This window comes from Haemorhous mexicanus, unplaced genomic scaffold, assembly GCF_027477595.1.
Source record: "Haemorhous mexicanus isolate bHaeMex1 unplaced genomic scaffold, bHaeMex1.pri scaffold_281_ctg1, whole genome shotgun sequence".
NCBI lineage: Eukaryota > Metazoa > Chordata > Aves > Passeriformes > Fringillidae > Haemorhous > Haemorhous mexicanus.
This window is the reverse complement of record NW_026776108.1, coordinates 1-17,578: the sequence shown is the minus strand read 5'-3', so window position 1 is coordinate 17,578 and position 17,578 is coordinate 1. Positions and strand designations below refer to the sequence as shown.

Genomic DNA, 17,578 nt, shown 5'->3' with positions numbered 1-17,578 from the left:
TGTCCCCGTGACCCCCCCAGTGTCACCTCGGTGTCCCCAAATGTCCCCTGATGTCCCTGTGACCCCCCCCAGTGTCACCTCGGTGTCCCCAAATGTCCCCTGATGTCCCTGTGACCCCCCCCAATGTCACCTTGGTGTCCCCAAATGTCCCCAGATGTCCCCGTGACCCCCCCAGTGTCACCTCAGTGTCCCCAAATGTCCCCAGATGTCCCCGTGACCCCCCCAGTGTCACCTCGGTGTCCCCAGATGTCCCCGTGACCCCCCCAGTGTCACCTTGGTGTCCCCAAATGTCCCCTGATGTCCCCAGGACACCCCCAGTGTCACCTCGGTGTCCCCAATGCTGCGTCACCCCCCCAATGTCCCCAAATGTCCCCCCCTGTGACCCCCCCCAATGTCCCCAAATGTCCCCGTGACCCCCCCCAATGTCCCCAAATGTCCCCAAATGTCCCTGTGAGCCCCCCAATGTCCCCAAATGTCCCCAAACCCCCCCAATGTCCCCAAATGTCCCCGTGACCCCCCCAGTGTCCCCAAATGTTCCCAAACCCCCCCAATGTCCCCAAATGTCCCCGTGACCCCCCCAGTGTCCCCTCAGTGTCCCCAGGACCCCCCCAGTGTCCCCAAATGTCCCCGTGACCCCCCCCAGTGTCCCCAAATGTCCCCAGGACCCCCCCAATGTCCCCAAATGTCCCCAAAGCCCCCCAATGTCCCCTCAGTGTCCCCAGGACCCCCCCAGTGTCCCCAAACCCCCCCAAATGTCCCCCCTGTGGCCCCGCCCCCTTTTAGGCCCCTCCCTCCCCAATCCTTCTCCCTTAAGAGGATGCCACGCCCCCTTTAGCCTCTCCCCCAAAGCCCCGCCCCTCCAGGACCCTCCCCTTTTAGCCCCTCCCCCTTGAGCTCTCTTATCCTCACCCACTTTTGACCCCGCCCCTTTTGACCCCGCCCCCTTTAACTCCTCCTCCTTTAGCCTTCACTCCTTAGCCCCGCCCCCTTTAGCCCCTCCCCATTTCACTCCCCACCTTTTAGCCCCTCCCCCTTTACCCCTGCTGCCTGTAACCCCGCCCCCTTTGACCCCTCCCCCTTACCCCACCCACAGGAGGCCCCGCCCCCTTTAACTCATCTCCCTTTAGCCCCTCCCCCTTTACCCCTGCTGCCTGTAACCCCGCCCCCTTTAACCCCTCCCCCTTTACCCCACCCACAGGAGGCCCCGCCCCCTTTAACTCATCTCCTTTTAGCCCCTCCCCCTTTACCCCTGCTGCCTGTAACCCCGCCCCCTTTCACCCCTCCCCCTTTACCCCACCCACAGGAGGCCCCGCCCCCTTTAACTCCTCTCCTTTTAGCCCCTCCCCCTTTAGCTCCACCCCTTTACCCATACAGGAGGTCCCGCCCCTTTTAACCCCGCCCCTTTAACCCCACCCACTTTAAAATCCAGTCAGCCACGCCCCCTTTGCCACTCCCTTTTAAGCCCCTCCCCTTTTATCGCCACCCTGCTTTACCCCACGAGGCTCCGCCCCTTAAACCATTCTGACCCCACCCCCACAGGAGGAGACCCCGCCCCCCAGGGCCCCGCCCCCTGAAGAGCCTCGGATTGGGCCCAGCCTCCCGGCTCCGCCCCCTGCCATGGCCACGCCCCCTCCGGAGCCACGCCCTGGCCCTGCCCACATCGCACCGGTGCCACGCCCCCTGCGCAGGCCACGCCCACAGGATCCGCCCTTCCCTGTGCCTGAGGTGGGCGGGGTTTAAAGGGGCGGGGCCTGGGTGGAAAATGGAGGTGGGTGGGGCTAAACATGAGGGGGTGGAGCTTGAGATATAGGTGGAGGTAAAAGGGGCGGGGCCTGGGTGGAAAATGGGGGTGGGTGGGGCTAAAAATGAGGGGGTGGAGCTTGAGATATAGGTGGAGGTAAAAGGGGCGGGGCTTCCACGCATGGAGTGGGTGGGGCTGGAGATGAGTGGGTGTGGCTGTAGGAAATGATTGGCAGGTGTTCATAGGGGCGTGGCTGTGGCCAAGGGGGTGTGGCCTCAGGGATGGATGGGTGTGGCAAGGAGGGGGAAATGGGCGTGGTGAGAGGTGGGTGTGTCCACAGATGTGTGATTGACAGGTGTCCATGAGCAAGTGGGTGGGGCTGTGGGAAAAGGGGTGGAGCCTCTTGAGTGGGTGGGCGTGGCCAGATGAATGTGGGTGTGTCTTGAGTGATTGACAGGTGTTGATCAGGCTGGGGTGGGGCTTGGAAAAAGGGGGCGGAGCCTCCAAATTCGAGGCCTTTCTTCTGGGTGGGTGTGGCCAGATAAGAGTGGGCGTGGCTAGGTGGTGGGTGTGTTTCAGATGATTGACAGATGCCTGTCAGGATGTGGGTTGGGCTATGCAAATGAGGGGCGAGTCCCACATTTGGGCATTTCCACTGGGTAGGCGTGGCCAGAAAGGAGTGGGCGTGTCCACGGTGGGGTGGGCGTGGCCAGGAGAAGTGACAGCTGTGCCTCAGGATGGGGTGGAGCTTTGGGAAAGGGGGCGGAGCCTCTAAATTTAGGGTTTATTTAAATGGGTTGGGCGTGGCCAGAGTGGAGTGGGCGTGTCCTGGGTGGGGTGGGCGTGTCCAGATTGATTGACACATTCTTGTGAGACAAGGCTGCACAAAAGGGGGCGGGGCCACCAATTTAGGAGGTGTTTTAATTGGTTGGGCATGGCTAGAGAGGAGTAGGCGTGTCCCTAGTGGAGTGGGTGTGTCTGCAGTGAGGTGGGCGTGTCCAGCTGATTGACAGCTGCCTATAGAGATAGGGTGGGGAGATCCAAAAGGGGGCGGAGCTTCCAAACTTGGGGTTTTCCTTCAAGGTGGGCGTGTCCTGTGTGATTGACAGGTGTCCATTAGGACAAGGCGCGGCTGCCTAGAAATGGGCGGAGCCCCAAATTTAGGAGTCATTGTGGGTTGGGCGTGGCTAGAGCCGAGTGGGTGGGTCTCGGGTGGGGGTGGGCGTGTCCCGGGTGATTGACAGGCGTCCCGCAGGTGGGGGCGGAGCCGGCGGCCGAGGACAAGCGGAAGGGGCGGGGCGAGCGGCTGAAGCGCTGCATCCGCACGGCGGCCGGGAGCAGCTGGGAGGATCCCAGTCTGCTGGAGTGGGACGCTGGTTTGTACTGGGAGGGACTGGGAGGGGTTTGGGAGGGACTGGGAGGGGACTGGGAGGGACTGGGAGGGGCTGGGATGGACTGGGATGGACTGGGATAAACTGGGAGGGACTGGGAGGGGATTGGGATAAACTGGGAGGGACTGGGAGAGGACTGGGAGGGACTGGGAGGGGATTGGGATAAACTGGGAGGGACTGGGATGGACTGGGATGGGACTGGGAGGGACTGGGATGGGACTGGGAGAGGACTGGGGGGGAATGGGATGCGACTGGGAGGGACTGGGAGACACTGGGAGGGACTGGGAGGGGATTGGGGGGGACTGGGAGGGACTGGGATGGGATTAGGGGGGACTGGGGGGAACTGGGAGGGGATTGGGGGGGACTGGGAGGAACTGGGAGGGACTGGGGGGAACTGGGAGGGGATTGGGGGGAACTGGGAGGGGATTGGGGGGGACTGGGAGGGGATTGGGGGGGACTGGGAGGGACTGGGATAAACTGGGAGGGACTGGGGGGGACTGGGAGGGACTGGGAGAGGACTGGGATGGGATTGGGGGGGACTGGGATAAACTGGGAGGGACTGGGACGTTACTGGTTTATACTGGGAGGGGCTGGGAGGGACTGGGGGTCCCCAGGTGACCTCTGGGGTGTCCCCAGACCTCTGGCTGAGCCCAGAACGATTCCGTGACGTCACCAATGACCCCAAATCCCAAAATGACCCAAATTCGCCGTTTTTTGCCCCAAACCCAGACGGGTTTTGTGGCGTTTTGGGGAACGAGGTCCAGGACAAGATCCTGAGCCAGGTCCTGACCCCGAGGTCCCCCCAGGACCCCAAAACTCTGTGATGATCCCAGAATTTTATGATGACCCCAAAATGACCCAAAATCGCCGTTTTTCGCCTCAATTCCAGACCATTTCCAGATCTTTCTGTGGGATTTGGAGAATGAGGTCAATGGTGACACCTTGAGCCTGACCACGACCTTGGGGTGTCCCCATGACCCTGCGTGACCTCATAACGACCCCATAACCTCAGTAACGATTCCAGAACCCCAAAATGACCCAAAATCGCCGTTTTTCACCCCAAACTCAGACCATTTCCAGATCTTTCTTTGGGATTTGGAGAATGAGGTCAATGGTGACACCTTGAGCCTGACCACGACCTTGGGGTGTCCCCGTGACCCTGTGTGACCTCATAACGACCCCCTAACCTCAGTAATGATTCCAGAACCCCAAAATGACCCAAAATCGCCGTTTTTCGCCCCAATTCCAGACCATTTCCAGATCTTTCTTTGAGATGTGTGGGATGAGGTCAATGGCGACACCTTGAGCCTGACCACGACCTTGGGGTGTCCCCATGACCCTGTGTAACCTCCTAACGACCCCATAACCTCAGTAATGATTCCAGAGCCCCAAAATGACCCAAAATCGCCGTTTTTCACCCCAATTCCAGACCATTTCCAGATCTTTCTTTGGGATTTATGGGATGAGGTCAATGGCGACACCTTGAGCCTGACCACGACCTTGGGGTGTCCCCATGACCCTGGATGACCTCGTAACGACCCCATAACCTCAGAAATGATTCCAGAACCCCAAAATGACCCAAAATCGCCGTTTTTCACCCCAATTCCAGACCATTTCCAGATCTTTCTTTGGGATTTGGAGAATGAGGTCAATGGTGACACCTTGAGCCTGACCACGACCTTGGGGTGTCCCCGTGACCCTGCATGACCTCATAACGACCCCATAACCTCAGTAATGATTCCAGAACCCCAAAATGACCCAAAATCGCTGTTTTTCGCCCCAAACTCAGACGATTTCCAGATCTTTCTTTGGGATTTGGAGAATGAGGTCAATGGTGACACCTTGAGCCTGACCACGACCTTTGGGGTGTCCCCGTGACCCTGTGTGACCTCGTAACGACCCCATAACCTCAGTAATGATTCCAGAACCCCAAAATGACCCAAAATCGCCGTTTTTCGCCCCAAACTCAGACGATTTCCGCATCTTCTGCGGGGACCTGGGCAACGAGGTGAACGACGAGACGCTGGGCCGCGCCTTCGGGCGCTTCCCGTCCTTCCTGAAGGCCAAGGTGATCCGGGACAAGCGCTCGGGCAAGACCAAGGGCTACGGCTTCGTGTCCTTCAAGGACCCCAACGACTACGTCAGGGCCATGCGCGAGATGAACGGTGAGGGGACACCCTGGGGACATTGGGGACAGCCTGGGGACATTGGGGACATCAGGGACATCGGGGGGATTGGGGGCACTGGGGACATTGGGGCTACGGCTTCGTGTCCTTCAAGGACTCCAACGACTACGTCAGGGCCATGCGCGAGATGAACGGTGAGGGGACAGTCTGGGGACATTGGGGACAGCCTGGGGACCTTGGGGACACTGAGGGGATCAGGGACATCAGGGACATTGGGGACACCCTGGGGACATTGGGGACACTGGGGGGATCAGGGACATCAGGGGGATTGGGGACTTTGGGGCTACGGCTTCGTGTCCTTCAAGGACCCCAACGACTGCGTCAGGGCCATGCGCGAGATGAACGGTGAGTGAGGGGACATTGGGGACAGCCTGGGGACATTGGGGACATTGGGGACACCCAGGGGATCAGGGACATCAGGGACATTGGGGCTACGGCTTCGTGTCCTTCAAGGACCCCAACGACTGCGTCAGGGCCATGCGCGAGATGAACGGTGAGGGGACATTGGGGACATTGGGGACATTGGGGACAGCCTGGGGACCTTGGGGACACTGAGGGGATCAGGGACATCAGGGACATTGGGGACATTGGGGACATTGGGGACACTGGGGGGATCAGGGACATCGGGGGGATTGGGGGCACTGGGGACATTGGGGACATTGGGGACATCAGGGGGATTGGGAACACCCAGGGGACATTGGGGACTTTGGGGCTACGGCTTCGTGTCCTTCAAGGACCCCAACGACTACGTCAGGGCCATGCGCGAGATGAACGGTGAGGGGACGTTGGGGACAGTCTGGGGACAGTCTGGGGACACCCAGGGGGGATCAGGGACATCGGGGGGATTGGGGGCACTGGGGACATTGGGGCTACGGCTTCGTGTCCTTCAAGGACCCCAACGACTGCGTCAGGGCCATGCGCGAGATGAACGGTGAGGGGACATTGGGGACAGTCTGGGGACATTGGGGACATTGGGGACAGCCTGGGGACCTTGGGGACACCCTGGGGACGTTGGGGACAGCCTGGGGACACTGGGGGGATCAGGGACATCAGGGGGATTGGGGACATTGGGGCTACGGCTTCGTGTCCTTCAAGGACCCCAACAACTGCGTCAGGGCCATGCGCGAGATGAACGGTGGGTGAGGGGACATTGGGGACAGCCTGGGGACACCAAAGGGACATTGGGGACAGCCTGGGGACATTGGGGACACTGGGGACATTGGGGCTACGGCTTCGTGTCCTTCAAGGACCCCAACGACTACGTCAGGGCCATGCGCGAGATGAACGGTGGGTGAGGGGACGTTGGGGACAGTCTGGGGACATTGGGGACATCGGGGGGATTGGGGGCACTGGGGACATTGGGGCTACGGCTTCGTGTCCTTCAAGGACCCCAACGACTGCGTCAGGGCCATGCGCGAGATGAACGGTGAGGGGACATTGGGGGCATCCTTGGGGACATTGGGGACAGCCTGGGGACGTTGGGGACATCAGGGACATTGGGAACACCCAGGGGATTGGGGACATTGGGGCTACGGCTTCGTGTCCTTCAAGGAGCCCAACGACTGCGTCAGGGCCATGCGCGAGATGAACGGTGAGGGGACATTGGGGACAGCCTGGGGACATTGGGGACAGCCTGGGGACATTGGGGACACCCAGGGGATCAGGGACATCGGGGGGATTGGGGACATTGGGGACATTGGGGCTACGGCTTCGTGTCCTTCAAGGACCCCAACGACTACGTCAGGGCCATGCGCGAGATGAACGGTGAGGGGACCTTGGGGACATTGGGGACAGCCTGGGGACCTTGGGGACAGCCTGGGGACATTGGGGACATCAGGGGGATTGGGAGCACCCAGGAGATTGGGGACATTGGGGCTACGGCTTCGTGTCCTTCAAGGAGCCCAACGACTGCGTCAGGGCCATGCGCGAGATGAACGGTGAGGGGACATTGGGGACATTGGGGACAGCCTGGGGACATTGGGGACATTGGGGACAGCCCTGGGGACATTGGGGACAGCCTGGGGACATTGGGGCTACGGCTTCGTGTCCTTCAAGGACCCCAACGACTGCGTCAGGGCCATGCGCGAGATGAACGGTGAGGGGACACTCTGGGGACATTGGGGACAGCCTGGGGACCTTGGGGACATTGGGGACAGTCTGGGGACACCCTGGGGACATTGGGGACATTGGGGACAGTCTGGGGACACCCTGGGGACATTGGGGACAGTTTGGGGACACCCTGGGGACACTGGGGACATTGAGGGGATCGGGGACACTGGAGACACCCTGGCGACATTGGGGACACCCTGGGGACACTGGGGACATCAGGGGGATCCGGGGACACTGGGGACATCGGGGACATTGGAATCATAGTGGGAACTCTGGGGACCCCCAACCTCCCAATCCCCTCCCAGTCCCTCCCAGTCCATCCCAGTCTCTCCCAGCCCCTCCCACTCTCTCCCAATCCCCTCCCAGTCCATCCCAGTCCATCCCAGTCCCTCCCAGCCCCTCCCACTCTCTCCCAGTCCCCCCCAGTCCGCCCGGATCCCCTCCCAGTTTATCCCAGTCCATCCCAGTCCCCCCCCAGTCCCTCCCAGTCCCTCCCAGTGCTCCCAGTAAGGCCAGTTTCCCCCAGGGAAGTACGTGGGCAGCCGGCCCATCAAGCTGCGCAAGAGCCAATGGAAGGATCGGAACCTGGAGGTGGTGAGGCGCAAACAGCGCGAGAAGAAGAAACTGGGCCTGAGATAGCCCCAACTGGGACAAACTGGGACAGACTGGGACAGACTGGGGCTGAGATAGCCCCAACTGGGATGGACTGGGACAGACTGGGGCTGAGATGGCCCCAACTGGGACAAACTGGGACAGACTGGGCCTGAGAGAGCCCCAACTGGGACAGACTGGGACAGACTGGGCCTGAGATAGCCCCAACTGGGATGGACTGGGACAGACTGGGACAGACTGGGCCTGAGATGGCCCCAACTGGGACAAACTGGGACAGACTGGGCCTGAGATAGCCCCAACTGGGATGGACTGGGACAGACTGGGACAGACTGGGCCTGAGATAGCCCCAACTGGGACAAACTGGGACAGACTGGGCCTGAGAGAGCCCCAACTGGGACAGACTGGGACAGACTGGGCCTGAGATGGCCCCAACTGGGACAAACTGGGACAGACTGGGACAGACTGGGCCTGAGATGGCCCCAACTGGGACAAACTGGGACAGACTGGGCCTGAGATGGCCCGAACTGGGATGGACTGGGACAGACTGGGCCTGAGATGGCCCAAACTGGGACAAACTGGGACAGACTGGGACAGACTGGGCCTGAGATGGCCCCAACTGGGACAAACTGGGACAGACTGGGACAGACTGTGCCTGAGATAGCCCCAACTGGGACAAACTGGGACAGACTGGGCCTGAGATGGCCCGAACTGGGACGGACTGGGACAGACTGGGCCTGAGATGGCCCGAACTGGGACAAACTGGGACAGACTGGGCCTGAGATGGCCCAGACTGGGACAAACTGGGACAGACTGGGCCTGAGATGGCCCAAACTGGGATGGACTGGGACAGACTGGGCCTGAGATGGCCCCAACTGGGATGGACTGGGACTAACTGGGCCTGAGATAGCCCGAACTGGGACAAACTGGGACAGACTGGGACAGACTGGGCCTGAGATAGCCCCAACTGGGACGGACTGGGACAGACTGGGCCTGAGATAGCCCCAACTGGGACGGACTGGGACAAACTGGGCCTGAGATAGCCCGAACTGGGATGGACTGGGACAGACTGGGCCTGAGATGGCCCCAACTGGGACAAACTGGGACAGACTGGGCCTGAGATGGCCTGAACTGGGACAAACTGGGACAGACTGGGCCTGAGATGGCCTGAACTGGGACAAACTGGGACAGACTGGGCCTGAGATGGCCCGAACTGGGATGGACTGGGACAGACTGGGGCTGAGATAACCCGGACTGGGACGGACTGGGACAAACTGGGAGGGACTGGGAGGGAGCGGGACGGCAATAAAGGTGAAGTTAGGGCTGTGCCGAGGTGTTGGTGTGTGACTGGGAGGGACTGGGATGGACTGGGAGGGACTGGGATTGAGATAACCCAAACTGGGATGAACTGGGAGGGGCTGGGAGGGATTGGAATGAACTGGGATGGACTGGGAGGGACTGGGATTGAGATAACCCAAACTGGGATGAACTGGGAGGGGTTGGGAGGGATTGGAATGAACTGGGACGGACTGGGAGGGACTGGGATTGAGATAACCCAAACTGGGATGAACTGGGAGGGGCTGGGAGGGACTGGGATTGAGATAACCCAAACTGGGATGAACTGGGAGGGGCTGGGAGGGATTGGAATGAACTGGGACGGACTGGGATTGAGATAACCCAAACTGGGACAAACTGGGACTGAGACAGCCCTGACTGGGATAAACTGGGAGGGGCTGGAGAGGACTGGGATTAACTGGGATTAACTGGGAAGGAACTGGGATGGACTGGTTTGAACTGGGAAGGAAGCAGACTGCACTGGTTGGAACTGGGAAGGGGTGTGGTTTATTTGTGGGCGGGGCTCTGCCCGAGGCCCCGCCCCCTCAGACCAGCTCCCCCTGGGGGGTCACGAGCGGCTCCGGGGGCACCTGGGGGGGGAGGGGAGGGGGAGGGGGAGGGGTCAGAGCTGCTCTTTGCCCCTCCCCCACCCCTGAACCATCCCCTGGCCCCTCCCCCACCCCCCCCAAAGCAGCTCCTGGGCCCCTCCCCCACCTCTTGGACTCGCCTTCTGCCCCTCCCCCACCCCAAAACACCTCCTGTGGCCCCTCCCCCACCTCCGGCCCCTCCCCCCAGGCCTCTGGACTCTTTCTGTGCCCCTCCCCCACCCCTAAATTCCCTTCCCAGCCCCTCCCCCCACCCCAGGATCTCCTCCTGGGCCCCTCCCCCACTTTTCTGGAGTCTTTCTGCCCCTCCCCCACCTGAGGCCACTCCCCCACCACTAAATCTCATCCTCAGCCCCTCCCCCACCCCTAAATCCTCCCCACGACCCTCCCCCACCTCAGGCCCTTCCCCCCCACCCCGCCCCTCCCCCCTCACCTCCTCGTAGCCCCCCCACGGCTCCACCTCCTCGTACAGGTGAGGCTCCGCCCCTGGGGGGGGAGGGGCGGCAGGTGAGGGGTGGGGGATGGGCACCAGCCCCTCCCCTCCTCCCACCGCCCCGCCCCTCCCCCCACTCACCCTTGGGCGGCTCCCAGGGGGCGGAGCCAGAGCTGGGGGGGCCCCGGGAACCTTCAGAGCTGGGCTGGGGGTGAGGGAGGGGCGGGGTCACTGCAAGGCACGCCCAAAAATGGCCCCTCCCCCACCCTGAATCCACACCTCTGCTGCGTCTAAACCCGCCCCTCCCCCACCCATAAACTTCCAAGTCGCCCCTCCCCCACCTCTAAACCCGCCCCTCCCCCATGTCCAAAACTGCCCCTCCCCCACCTACAAAGCTGGCCCCTCCCCTTTTAAATTTACCCCTCCCCCACACCCGCCCTGCCCCCACCTTGCCCCTCCCCCCTCACCGTCTCCACCCCCTCCTCGGCCGCTCGGCGGTGCAAGCCCCGCCCCCACCGGAAGTAGCAGCAACCGAGCCCCGCCCCCAGCGCAGCCAGGAGGAGGAGCCCACCCAGCGCCGCCAGCGCCCCCTGCAGGACGGGCAGCGCCGGGTCCTCCGCGCCGCCAGGGGGCGCTGCCGGCTCCTCCCACCGCGGGGGCGGGGCCTCGGGCACGGCTGGGAGGGAAGGGAAAGGGGAAAAAAGTCACTTCCGGTCAGGTTTTGGTCACTTCCGGTTCACCTGCGGGTCCTATCCCAGCCTGCATTGCGTCTCTGGCCACGCCCACCCTCTTCCAGTCGTTTTTCATGGCTGCTTCCGGGTTTATCCCACACTTCCGGTAGTGCTCTAACTTCCGGTTCCGGTTTCAGCCTTTTTTTTTACCATCAGAAGCGGCGAGTTCCGGTTTCCCGCACAACTTCCGGTTTCCTTAACCCCCCCCCCCATTTCCGGTTCCGTCTTGGCGACATCCGGTTATCAAAAATCTCATCCCAGCACTTCACCGCTTCCGGGATACAACCGGAAGTTCTTAACAGGGCTTCCGGCGGCCATTTCCCCTTTGTCTGACGTCATCCCCAGGCCCCGCCCCCTCCTTTTTGGCTTCAATTTCGGGTTTTGGCGCCATTTCCCTACCGGAAGTGACGGCTCTCAGCCGCACGGGGGCGCTGTCCCCGCGGGCGTTGCGCGCGCGCACGGTGACGTCATAGGGCGTGTCCGGGCGAAGCCCGCTCAGCGTCAGGGAGAAACCGGAAGTGACGAGAGCGGCGGGTGGGGGAGGGGCGTCCGGCCCGTCTGCGCTGTGGGAGGGTAGGAGAAAAAGTGAGGAGGGGGCGTGGCCAAAAGTTAAAGCGTGCAGGGGTCGGGAAACCCCGTGAGGAGGCAAAAAGTGGGCGGAGCCAAAAATGGAACCAATAATGAAACCAAAACTGGGGTGGGCGGACCGGAAGTGACCCGGATTTGCCGGATGTTTGTTGGGGGGGACCGGAAGTAACGCAGAGAAGGCTGTAAGGGGCCGGAAGCGTGCATGGGTCGACCGGAAGCGACCCAACAGAACCGGAAGTGTCGTTTGATGGACCGGAAGTGACGCAACTGAACAGTAAGTTTGTGGGGGGGGAATCGAAAGTAACCCTGGGAACGATGGAAGCGGCCGGAAGTTAGTATGGGAGACCGGAAGTTGCAAAAAGCAACCGGAAGTTGGTGCATAAAGACCGGAAGTGGTACAAGGATCGCTCTAAATAACCGGAAGTCAGTGTGGGCGGAACGGGAAGCTCGTTCTGGAAACCGGAAGTGGCTCGGGGAGGGTCAGGGCGCCCCCTACCGGAGCAGGAAGTGCTGGGGCAGGCCGCCGTCCCAGCCCGGCTCCCAGGCCAGGCTCAGGGAGGTCCCCGAGAGCCCCGAGAGCCGCAGGGCCCGCGGGGGGTCCGGCCGGTCTGGGGGCGGGGACGGAGCCCGTGAGACACCCCTGGCCTCCCAGTAACCCCCAGTATGAGCCCAGTATGAGCCCAGTGCTCCCAGTATGAGCCCAGTACAATCCCTGTGTGATCCCAGTGCTCCCAGTATGAGCCCAGGGCTCCCAGTGTGATCCCAGTACAATCCCAGTATGAGCCCAGTTCTCCCAGTATGAGTCCAGTATGATCCCAGTGCTTCCAGTATGAGCCCAGTATGAGCCCAGTTCAATCCCACTGTGATCCCAGTGCTCCCAGTATGAGCCCAGGGCTCCCAGTATGATCCCAGTACAATCCCTGTGTGATCCCAGTGCTCCCAGTATGAGCCCAGTGCTCCCAGTGTGATCCCAGTACAATCCCAGTATGAGCCCAGTGCTCCCAGTATGAGCCCAGTGCTCCCAGTATGATCCCAGTTCAATCCCTGTGTGATCCCAGTGCTCCCAGTATGAGCCCAGTGCTCCCAGTATGAGTCCAGTATGAGCCCAGTGCTTCCAGTATGAGCCCAGTACCCACAGTGCTCCTCCCAGTCCCTCCCAGTATAAACCAGTCACCCCAAATCCAGGTTTTAGCCCTTCCCAGTTCCTCCCACTGTGAGCCCAGAGTGCTCCCAGTACGACCCCAGTACAATCCCAGATACTCCCAGTATGAGCCCAGTACCCACAATGCTCCTCCCAGTCCCTCCCAGTATACACCAGTAGCCCCAAATTTACTTTTTACCCCTTCCCAGTCCCTCCCAGTCTCTCCCAGTTCATCCCAGTCCCTTCCCTGTCCCCTCACAGCCCTTCTCAGTTACCCACAACCCCAAACCAGTAAAAACCAGTAACCCCATGTGCCATTTTACCCCTCCCACCCCTCCCAACCCCTCCCAGTTTATCCCAGTCCTTCCCAGTCCCCCCAATCCCCTCCCAGTCCCCCCCAATCCCATCCCAGTCCATCCCAGTCCCCTCCAATCCCCTCCCAGTCCATCCCAGTGCCCCTCAATCCCCTCCCAGTATCTCCCCAATTCCCTCCCAGTACCTCCCAGTCCATCCCAGTCCCCCTCAATCCCTCCCCAGTTCTTCCCAGTCCCCCACCAATTCCCCCCAGTCCCTCCTAGTTTGTCCCAGTCCCTCCCAGTCCCATCCCAGTCCCTCCCAGTCCCCCCCAATCCCCTCCCAGTCCCTCCCAGTCCCTCCCAGTCCCCCCCAATCCCCTCCCAGTCCATCCCAATGCCCCACCAATCCCCCCCCAGTCCCTCCCAGTCCAACCCAATCCCACCCCAGTCCCCCCAATCCCCTCCCAGTCCCTCCCAGTCCCATCCCAGTTCCCTCCCAGTCCCCCCCAATCCCATCCCAGTCCCTCCCAGTCTCCCCCAGTCCATCCCAGTCCCCCCCCGATCCCCTCCCAGTCCATCCCAGACCCTCCCAGTCCCTCCCAATCCCATCCCAGTTCCCCCAGTTCCCTTCCAGTCCCTCCCAGTCCCTCCCAGTCCATCCCAATGCCCCACCAATCCCCTCCCAGTCCCTCCCAATCCCCTCCCAGTCCATCCCAATCCCCTCCCAGTCCATCCCAATCCCATCCCAGTCCCTCCCAGTCCCCCACAATCCCCTCCCAGTCCCTCCCAGTCCCTCCCAGTCCCTCCCAGTCCCTCCCAGTCCCCCCCAATCCCCTCCCAGTCCCCCCAATCCCCTCCCAGTCCCTCCCAGTCCCTCCCAGTCCCCCCCAATCCCCTCCCAGTCCCTCCCAGTCCCTCCCAGTCCCAGCCCCACCCCCCAGCCGCAGCCTCATCCTCCTCCTGGCCGTGCCCCTCTCGTTGGTGGCCACGCAGTCGAAGACGCCCACGGTGCCGTTGGCCCCCTCCCAGTGCTCCCAGTGCTCCCAGTCCGACGGCACGTTCTGGTAGCGGTAGCGGGGCCGGGGGGCCTGGTGGGACTGGTGGGACTGGTGGGACTGGTGGGCCTGGAGGAAGCGTCGGCGCAGGCGCGCGCGGGGGCCCCGGTGACGTTGGTGACGCTGAGCACGGAGCTGGTCCAGGGCCCCTCCCGCCACTGGAGCTCCTGGAACGGCGAACTGGGACCAGTATGGGGGAGACTGGGGTCAGGGGGGGCACTGGGAGGGACTGGGAGGGGAGTGGGAGGGACTGGGAGGGACTGGGAGGGACTGGGATGGGATTGGGGGGGACTGGGAGGGACTGGGGGGGACTGGGATGGACTGGGAGGAGATTGGAGGGGACTGGGGTGGGACTGGGGGGGACTGGGAGGGACTGGGAGGGACTGGGAGGGACTGGGAGGGGACTGGGGTGGGATTGGGTTGGACTGGGAGGGACTGGGAGGAGATTGGGAGGGGACTGGGAGGGGATTGGGGTGGACTGGAAGGGACTGGGAGTGACTGGGGGGGACTGGGAGGGGATTGAGGGGGACTGGGAGGGACTGGGATGGACTGGGAGGGGGTTAAAAGGGGATTTGGGGTTACTGGTTTATACTGGTTGGGGGATTGGCGTTACTGGGAGAGACTGGGAGGGACTGTGGGAGGATTGAAGGGGACTGGGGGGGAACTGGGAGGGACTGGGGGGGACTGGGAGGGACTGGGAGGGATTAAAAGGGCATTTGGGGTTACTGGTTTCTACTGGTTTGGGGGTTGGTGTTACTGGGAAGGACTGGGAGGGGATTGGAGGAGGATTGGGGTAAACTGGGAGGAGCTGAGGTGGTCTGGGGTCAATGGAACAAACTGGGCCATACTGGTATGAACTGGGATGGACTGGGGTCAACTGGGAAGAGCCCCAATCTCCTCCCAGTATAAACCAGTAACCCCCAATCCCCTTTTGACCCATCCCAGTCCCTCCCAGTCCCTCCCAATCCACTCCCAGCCCCTCCCAGTATAAACCAGTAACCCCCAATCCCCTTTTTACCCATCCCAGTCCCTCCCAGTTTATCCCAGTTCCTCACCCGGGCTCCCCAGTTCGCAGGCTCCTCCCATTCCTCTCCCAACTCAGCTCCACCCCCGGCACTCCCCGGGCTCGGCACCGCAGCGTCGCTGACTCCGCCCCCTCGGGCACCAGCACCACCCCAGGCCCCGCCCCCGGCCCCTCCCCCTCCTCTGGCTCCGCCTCCATCTCGGGACCGTCTGAAAAGGGGGAGGGGGAGGGGTCAGGAGGAGGGCGCCCCCTGTTGGACGCTCTCATTGGCTGATTCACCATCAGGGCAACCCCCATTGGCCGCCCTCGTTGTGACCACGCCCACAATTGGCTCCTATCCTTTGTCCCACCACAGTTAGCCCCGCCCATTTCCCATTTGCTCCTCCCTCTTTGTCCCCTCCTTCATTAGCCCCGCCCCTTAAACCCTTCCTCCCATTTAACCCCTCCCACAGTAACCACACCCCCTGTAGCTCCTCCCCCATCCTTTTAGCCCCGCCCCCTCCCATCTGACCAAGTCACACAATGGCGCAGGAAGGGGGCGGCACCCCCGAGTCCCCATTTAGCCCCTCCCCATTAACCCCACCCCTTCTAGCCCCTCCCCCCGCCCGGTTAGCCCCTCCCCCATCCCTTTAGCCCCGCCCCCTCACATCTGACGAGCAGCCGGACGATGGCGCGGGTGGGGGGCGGCACCCCCGAGTCCCCATTTAACCCCTCCCTCACCCCTTCTAGCCCCTCCCCCACTCCTTAAGCCCCTCCCCCATCCCGTTTAGCCCCTCCCCCACCCCTTTAGCCCCGCCCCCTCACATCTGACGAGCAGCCGGACGATGGCGCGGGCGGGGGGGCGGCACCCCCGAGTCCACGCTGCACTCGTAGGGCCCCCCCAGGTCCCGCCGCGCCCCCGAGACCCTCAGGGCCCCCCCGGGACCCCCCGGCAGCGGCTCCAGCCCCGGCGGCAGCTCCAGGGGGGACCCCGAGTCACCCTGGGGGAGAGGGGACAATGGCACTGAGACGGACCCAAAATAGCCCCAAAATAACCCAAAAATGGCACTGAAACGGACCCGAAATAGCCCCAAAATAACCCAAAAATGGCACTGAGACGGAACCAAAATAGCCCCAAAATAACCCAAAAATGGCACTGAAACGGACCCGAAATAGCCCCGAAATAACCCAAAAATGGCACTGAAACGGAACCAAAATAGCCCCAAAATAACCCAAAAATGGCCAAAATATGGACCCCAAAATAGCCCCAAAATAACCCAAAAATGGCACTGAAACGGACCCAAAATAGCCCCGAAATAACCCAAAAATGGCACTGAGACGGACCCAAAATAGCCCCAAAATAACCCAAAAATGGCACTGAAACGGACCCGAAATAGCCCCAAAATAACCCAAAAATGGCACTGAAACAGACCCAAAATAGCCCCAAAATAACCCAAAAATGGCCAAAAAATGGACCCAAAATAGCCCCAAAATAACCCAAAAATGGCACTGAAACGGACCCGAAATAGCCCCAAAATAACCCAAAAATGGCACTGAAACGGACCCAAAATAGCCCCAAAATAACCCAAAAATGGCCAAAATATGGACCCAAAATAGCCCCGAAATAACCCAAAAATGGCACTGAAATGGACCCAAAATAGCCCCAAAATAACCCAAAAATGGCACTGAAACGGACCCAAAATAGCCCCGAAATAACCCAAAAATGGCCAAAAAATGGACCAAAATAGCCCCGAAATAACCCAAAAATGGCACTGAAACGGACCCGAAATAGCCCCCAAAATAACCCAAAAATGGCACTGAGACGGAACCAAAATAGCCCCAAAATAACCCAAAAATGGCACTGAAACGGACCCGAAATAGCCCCGAAATAACCCAAAAATGGCACTGAAACGGAACCAAAATAGCCCCAAAATAACCCAAAAATGGCCAAAATATGGACCCCAAAATAGCCCCAAAATAACCCAAAAATGGCACTGAAACGGACCCAAAATAGCCCCGAAATAACCCAAAAATGGCACTGAGACGGACCCAAAATAGCCCCAAAATAACCCAAAAATGGCACTGAAACGGACCCGAAATAGCCCCAAAATAACCCAAAAATGGCACTGAAACAGACCCAAAATAGCCCCAAAATAACCCAAAAATGGCCAAAAATGGACCCAAAATAGCCCCCAAAATAACCCAAAAATGGCACTGAAACGGACCCGAAATAGCCCCAAAATAACCCAAAAATGGCACTGAAACGGACCCAAAATAGCCCCAAAATAACCCAAAAATGGCCAAAATATGGACCCAAAATAGCCCCGAAATAACCCAAAAATGGCACTGAAATGG

General features: G+C 60.9%; 2 protein-coding genes across 2 annotated transcripts; one reads left to right on the top strand and one right to left on the bottom strand.

The window, feature by feature from the left end:
* Window positions 1-1,531: 1,531 nt before the first annotated feature.
* On the top strand, window positions 1,532-9,364 carry LOC132323072 (RNA-binding protein 42-like). The gene is made up of 4 exons (XM_059837884.1): window positions 1,532-1,725; window positions 2,997-3,117; window positions 5,103-5,297; window positions 7,954-9,364. The coding sequence occupies exons 1-4, from the start codon at window positions 1,618-1,620 to the stop codon at window positions 8,064-8,066; spliced, it is 537 nt and encodes a 178-aa protein (XP_059693867.1). The 5' UTR covers window positions 1,532-1,617; the 3' UTR covers window positions 8,067-9,364.
* A 499-nt stretch (window positions 9,365-9,863) lies between these two features.
* On the bottom strand, window positions 9,864-16,224 carry LOC132323071 (nephrin-like; the record flags this gene model as incomplete). The annotated part of the gene is made up of 9 exons (XM_059837883.1): window positions 9,864-9,961; window positions 10,410-10,462; window positions 10,551-10,614; window positions 10,877-11,085; window positions 11,540-11,703; window positions 12,225-12,336; window positions 14,100-14,387; window positions 15,319-15,453; window positions 16,068-16,224. Coding segments are annotated over 9 exons (1,227 nt in total), but the record flags the coding sequence as incomplete, so codon positions are not given.
* Window positions 16,225-17,578: the final 1,354 nt, after the last annotated feature.

Bases quoted from the DNA above. Each gene is read 5' to 3' on its own strand.
- LOC132323072 (XM_059837884.1), top strand. From the start codon at position 1,618: ATGGCCACGCCCCCTCCGGAGCCACGCCCTGGCCCTGCCCACATCGCA. The intron at 1,726-2,996 runs GTGGGCGGGGTT...GGCGTCCCGCAG, and splicing joins CGCCCTTCCCTGTGCCTGAG to GTGGGGGCGGAGCCGGCGGC. The intron at 3,118-5,102 runs GTTTGTACTGGG...CCCCAAACTCAG, and splicing joins TCTGCTGGAGTGGGACGCTG to ACGATTTCCGCATCTTCTGC.